This window comes from Olea europaea, chromosome 14, assembly GCF_002742605.1.
Source record: "Olea europaea var. sylvestris chromosome 14, O_europaea_v1, whole genome shotgun sequence".
Classification (NCBI taxonomy): Eukaryota; Viridiplantae; Streptophyta; class Magnoliopsida; order Lamiales; family Oleaceae; genus Olea; species Olea europaea.
The window spans coordinates 9,373,809-9,379,633 of record NC_036250.1 but is presented as its reverse complement, the minus strand read 5'-3'; the positions used below and the strand labels follow the sequence as shown (position 1 = coordinate 9,379,633).

General features: G+C 35.4%; 1 protein-coding gene across 3 annotated transcripts; it reads right to left on the bottom strand.

The window, feature by feature from the left end:
* Window positions 1–215: 215 nt before the first annotated feature.
* On the bottom strand, window positions 216–5,261 carry LOC111409079 (regulation of nuclear pre-mRNA domain-containing protein 1B-like). Of its 3 annotated transcripts, none has more exons than XM_023038983.1 (9): window positions 4,977–5,261; window positions 4,789–4,879; window positions 4,569–4,686; window positions 3,217–3,464; window positions 2,857–3,009; window positions 2,472–2,628; window positions 2,024–2,166; window positions 1,887–1,922; window positions 216–1,259 (listed from the first exon to the last, which is right to left on the bottom strand). In XM_023038983.1, exons 3-9 carry the CDS (start codon window positions 4,642–4,644, stop codon window positions 486–488), a joined length of 1,587 nt encoding a protein of 528 aa, XP_022894751.1. In that variant the 5' UTR covers window positions 4,645–4,686; window positions 4,789–4,879; window positions 4,977–5,261; the 3' UTR covers window positions 216–485. The 3 variants fall into 3 exon arrangements, with proteins under 3 accessions (XP_022894751.1, XP_022894752.1, XP_022894754.1); XM_023038984.1 differs by having other exon boundaries at window positions 4,819–4,879; XM_023038986.1 differs by lacking the exon at window positions 4,789–4,879.
* Window positions 5,262–5,825: the final 564 nt, after the last annotated feature.

Genomic DNA, 5,825 nt, shown 5'->3' with positions numbered 1-5,825 from the left:
ACAATTAGTACTATAAATAAATTTCATGCTTTTAATACAAATTATTATCCACGTCCTCTCTGGATGTGTTACTTAGCATTGTGGATAACGATAGACAACATAGGAGCGCCAATCGGAGGTCTAAAACAATGACAGAATTTGCAATTTTAAAAACGATACATGACCTACAAAGGTCTAAAACAAGTAATGAAAATGCAGTGAGAAATTATAAAACCTTTCTGAGTAACCATATCTCTAGATAATCATTAGAAAAACTAATCTTTTACATGATTTGCAAAGCAATACAAAATTCTATAACATGAAAAATTTTCAGCAGATAACGATGATGAGGGGTAGAGGAGGGAAGCATGAACTAGCACTAAAGATAGACAAACAAATATTCATAACCAGCGCTACCAGTTGATTTTCAATTGCCTACCCGTATAGTCAATAACCTCTGCATCTACTCGAACTGCAATCTTCACAAACAAAAGACAAGACTAATCTCAGTTCGATTGGTAAGGGTGTCCATAATACGGCATTCCAGGTGCCTGAAATGGAGGAAGAGGAAGCGAACTAGGAGTTGCATGCGGTTGTTGAGGTACAGGTCCTATTTGCTGCTGAGCTAATGTCGATGGCTGATGGCCCATCACAAGTGGTTGCTGGTGAGTCATCTGAGGCGGCTGCTGGGTAAAAGGAACCATTGGGTTCATCATGTAAGATGGAGGTGGGGGTGGAGGTGGCCCAGGTGGCAGTGGAGGAAGACTACCATAATCATAGGAAGCCACAATTCCACCCGATGGCTGCAAATACTGCTGAGAAGGTGGCTTAGGAAGTGAATGATACATAGATTGAGAGTTGGAAATTTGACCTTGGATTGATGGCTGAGCCATCATATGTGATTGGTATTGGTTGTTTTGAGAAGGATTAGGTTGCTGTGCCGGCAAGAAAACAGTCTGATCCGAAACAGGGTTGGACATTGGAGTATTGGAAGCCGATGAGAAAGAAGTCGAGGATGTTGAAGACTTCACAAGTCCCGCATTTTTGGCTTCTTCAGCAGCAAATGTAGAAAGGACAGAGGTCATAATGTACTGGGACGAGCTCGAAGCAGCTAGCTTGTCTGCGACCTCAGCTGCAATTGCTGCAGCAGTTTTTCTCGTTGTTTGTGCTGGTTTTGTATTGGTATCTGCCGATGCAATCAATGCTTTTGAATCTATCACATGGTCTTCATTCAAACATTTCCGCATATTTGCAGCTTCTTCTGCCTGTCCCTGTGCTACCTGAAAATTGATCAAATGCATAGATGTTAGCATAATTTAAAGCTGATCAATTAGTCATTCCTGATGAAATTTTAATTGACTAAATTCCAGTCCAAAATCGCTATAAAGTTTCAAAGGGACACGAGGTAGAAAAAAATTCTGACTTTGTGAGGATTTAACAAGGCAAATTATAGAACCAACCATGGCTACTGTTACCACCAAAACATTTTCCAACAAATATAAACTAAGTGACGAGGTTATCAGACAGATCTTTTCTTCCTCTTCAATATTGAACGTAAATTGCAACCATGTCATAAAATAGATGGCCTCGACTCTCCTGAGAGTTCAGAATTGCCACATCTCTAGTCAGAAGTTCAAGTAAACTGCCAGTTTCTCATTGATCATAATGGAGTATAATCATTAATCTCAATCATCTAATAAGTGATATCTCTTCCATCATAATAAATGTATTTTGTTTCCATAAGGATAAAGGAAACATGTACCCATGAATTCTTATAAAACTTAAAGATGCACCTCTTTTTAGCAGCCAATTACTTTCAAGAAAGAACAAGAAAATGAAGGCAGATGGCATCATGGAATAGACAGATTTCTTCTGAAGTTCAAAATGCAATAATCAAAGGTACCAACCTGCATTTGCGTCCGAACATTCTCTAGCTCGGACTCCTAAAAAATCGTACAGGAAACCACAAGAAATCTCACATCAATCAAGGTCATCAATTTTTCAAATATACAAAATAAATATTTGTAAATAAATGATCTCGTACCTGCTCATGAAGTGCTTCTCGTAACTGTGACACAAGCATCACTCTATTCGCGTCGACAACTTTAAGTTTCTTAATACATTGATTCAGAACAAGTTCTTCCTCCTCTAGGTCTTTGGCTAAGGTCCTCCGCGTCGGATCCTTGGCTACAGAAGGAAGAAGCAATTTTTTGTTGACAAAAAATTAAGATCATCACATTACAAACCATGAATAACTTAGGTAAGAAGAAGACTGCTGAAGAGAGCATATTTGGCCAAGCTTAAAAGCTACTTCTAAGTTCTAAGTATCTTTAATTTATTAGACTTAGTCAAACACACTCATATAATCTTGAATAGCACTTAAAAACTCGAAGCCTTAAGGGGTTTTCTGGTGGCATTGACTATAGTTCCAAAATGAAAAACCAATTCCAGCCTACACAGAAATGGTAAATATTATAGAATTGACAGCCTACCTTTTGTTAAGGCAACGTTGACATCTTTTCCTATCTTTCTCACACGTTGGATGGCAGACTTGCACTTATTCATTTCTTCATCTTCTGTGGTATGTTCGCTGAGTACCAGGTTAAAAGCTGACACAATTTTTTCTTCTGTGCTACCAATGGTTAATTTCTGTTTTCAAAAGCAACACACACAGAATAAGTATCCAAAAATGTCGGTAGAGGATAGACATATTACAGGATCGAATATCTACAGAGTTAGCACTATATAAAGTATTAACGACATGTTGGGTTGGGAGGATTAGCCCAGGACAGTACTGAGGAAGAAAAGAACGTAAAATCTTGTTCACTATATTGTCCCATACTACACAACAAACATGCACGGAATGGTTAACCTCACCGTTCTAATAGATCTAGAGTCTCTCTTTATTCTTACAGAACGAGAACGTTTCTTCCCAAACTCCAATGGTGGGGGCAATTCTTCTCCAAGCATTACATCTTTAAGGCTCTGAGCACGGGATCCAAATACTTTCCTTTCTTCCCATATATTGACCTAATAATAAGATTATCATATTAGTCAAGCCACTCCAACCAACAGATATGGTGCTCACCTATAGTTGTTGAAATTGATAATTCCATCATGGGGCAAATATGGTGTAATAATCTGGATTTGAACAGTTTAATAAAAGCTCTTCCAAACAATCTATGAAAAAATGATTGGCAAAAGTAATGGAAGAAAAGGGCAAGGAAAATTCCTTACCAATCTTGAGACGGCCTTCTTTCCACGATCATCCCCATTCTTCATCACCTCCTTGAGTGCTGAAGGAAGAACCTTCCAAAATTCAGAGACAAATTCATTCCCGTTACGCTTGCTGTTCTGCAGGATATCATTTGCAAGGTACAGAAGATGCACTTTCTTAACCATCTCCAAACTATGGAATTGTTTATCCCATGTTGCAACAACTTGCTCTGCTTTACCACGGTGAAAAATGCACCAGTGCGACAAAGCTACATAGAAAAAGAAGGTAAAAATATTATCAAGAAAGATTAACAAGTATAAGGTAGCACAAAAAGGGTAATCGTCTAATGCAGTTAGAACTAGACAAGAAGTAATGAAGCATGTCTGGTTGTACTTAAAAGTATGTCAAACTTACTTTTAAGTTACTTATTTTGCCAAACACGATTTTCAAAGTTATTTTCAACTAACAAAACTAACTTTGCTAACTTTTAACCACAGCCAAACAAGCTCACATAAAATTGCCAAAATGTACGGAAACGTTAAATTCCAGTTTATGCTTTTTTTTTCTTTTTTTTTTTTTTTTTTCACAATGAAGTAACACTAAATAGGACATGAATTGTCGTACACAATGACAATCTTGTCAAATTCGTGTGTACAAAATAAATCTTCAAAGAAATGGTCATAGGGTATTAAAAGGTCATAAAGAAGGAAAAAGTAGACATACTAGACATGGTAAGGTTACAAAGAAAGCTAGTCATCAAATTAAGCTTTATAAAGTAGAAATATATTTAGAAAAATCTGAAATGAAATACATGATAACATTTGTTGGAATTATTGTAAGAGGCAAAAGCAAACAAGAAGTATCAGACTTTAACAGCACAATTATCAGATTAGCAAATCTTCACCAACAAGAAAATGGTGCTTTAGGAAAAGAAAAGTCTTTAACAGCACAATTATTCCGGTTCCATGTTCAAGTCTAAACATGCTGAATTTAGGCATGCCTAGGATTGCCACTTAGTCCAAGGGCAAACAAGGGGCAACTTTGAATTTATAGACGCAAAACCCTATTACCATCTAATAAAGAAAAAACCAAATTACATCAAGGAAGATCAATTGCCATATGCAGGATGCAAAATCCCCCTGTTTTCATTCATCAAACTCAGTGAATCAAATTCTATAAACAAGCAAAAAATCTGTGAATTAATAAAATCACTTGACTAGCTAACAAATAAAACACAAAAAAATTATATGCGAATATCTACTTTTTCATTTATTTTCAAGAAGAGAATAAAAATTGCGCGGCCTTCCTATCATTTTCAGCCGAAATGGGAAAAATTCAATCATAAATAGCAAAAATAATTGATGGGGCATACTTTCAATACACTGCTGGGTGTTATTGAGCTTTGAGAGCTTGTCTGCAAGTATCTCTTCATTGAACACACTATTCATACCACCTCTCCGAATGCGCCCTTTACCGCCAACACTTTTTTACTGCACAAAAACAAGATATATATAAGCACCCCAAGACCCGTAAATCAATTTAATTCAAAAATAAACCCTAGTTACTAGCGAAAAATGGGAAGAAAGATTAACCAATTAAGCCAAAGGGACTCCGTAAATCACCCAATTGGGCAAATGCAGAGAAGAGGCTGGTACAATATTAGCAAAAGATCGTTGAATTGAGCTGGGGAAAAAAATAAAAACCAAAATAAAAAAAAATTAAAAAAAGGCAGCAAGAGAAAAAGGAAAAGAAGCAAACTGGGGATTTAAAATTGCATTACCTGATCAGTATATAAACAAAATCCTGAGGGCCACTTCCAGAAACCCTAGAGAAGCTTTACAAGATGGAGGAAATTATGAGAAATAGCACATTCTGTATGCGTTTGTATTCAATAGGGAGATTAATGAGAAATTGAGCTGGTGTATTCTTGTATCCATCTTTATAGACGGGTGTTTTCTAGTCATCGTTACACATGGGAATACATTGTCTTCATCCCTGCAGATTTTTGTAATTTGACTGTAATATTATTGTAATTTTCCACCTTCCTCTCTGTTTAGGTATATTCAATGTTATCATTTCTAATATTTATAATAATATTTTAATTGCACATAAAGTCCTATTTTAATTGTACTTAAAGTCCTCCATTTTTATTTTTTATTATATAAAGTCGCTCTGGAAACATCAAGCACCGTGGTTTGATCAGCTCATTCCCCATTTTGATTGTTTTAAATTCCAAACAATTTATATTCTTAACTTTTTTCCTAGATATATTCTTCTTATCAATCTTTATTATTTAGTATATTGATAATGGTTTTATACAAAAAAAATATGTTGGAGGAAGTAAAACAGCTTTTTTCGTCATGTTTTTTAAAATAATAAATGAAAAAGTATGACAAAATATTTGTACCTCACTTCAAAGCATGCAAAGCAAAATATTTTGACGTAAACATTCATCAAAGACGAGATATGTTAACTTATGACATGATGAAGAAAAGAATTCAACGAAAAAAGTGAGGGACATAAATATTGTAACGAGTAAAGATTATAGACTTTTAGGCACAATTAAAATGTAATACAATAAATAAAAATTATTATGTGAATATAACGACCAAAAAATATTATTGAAATA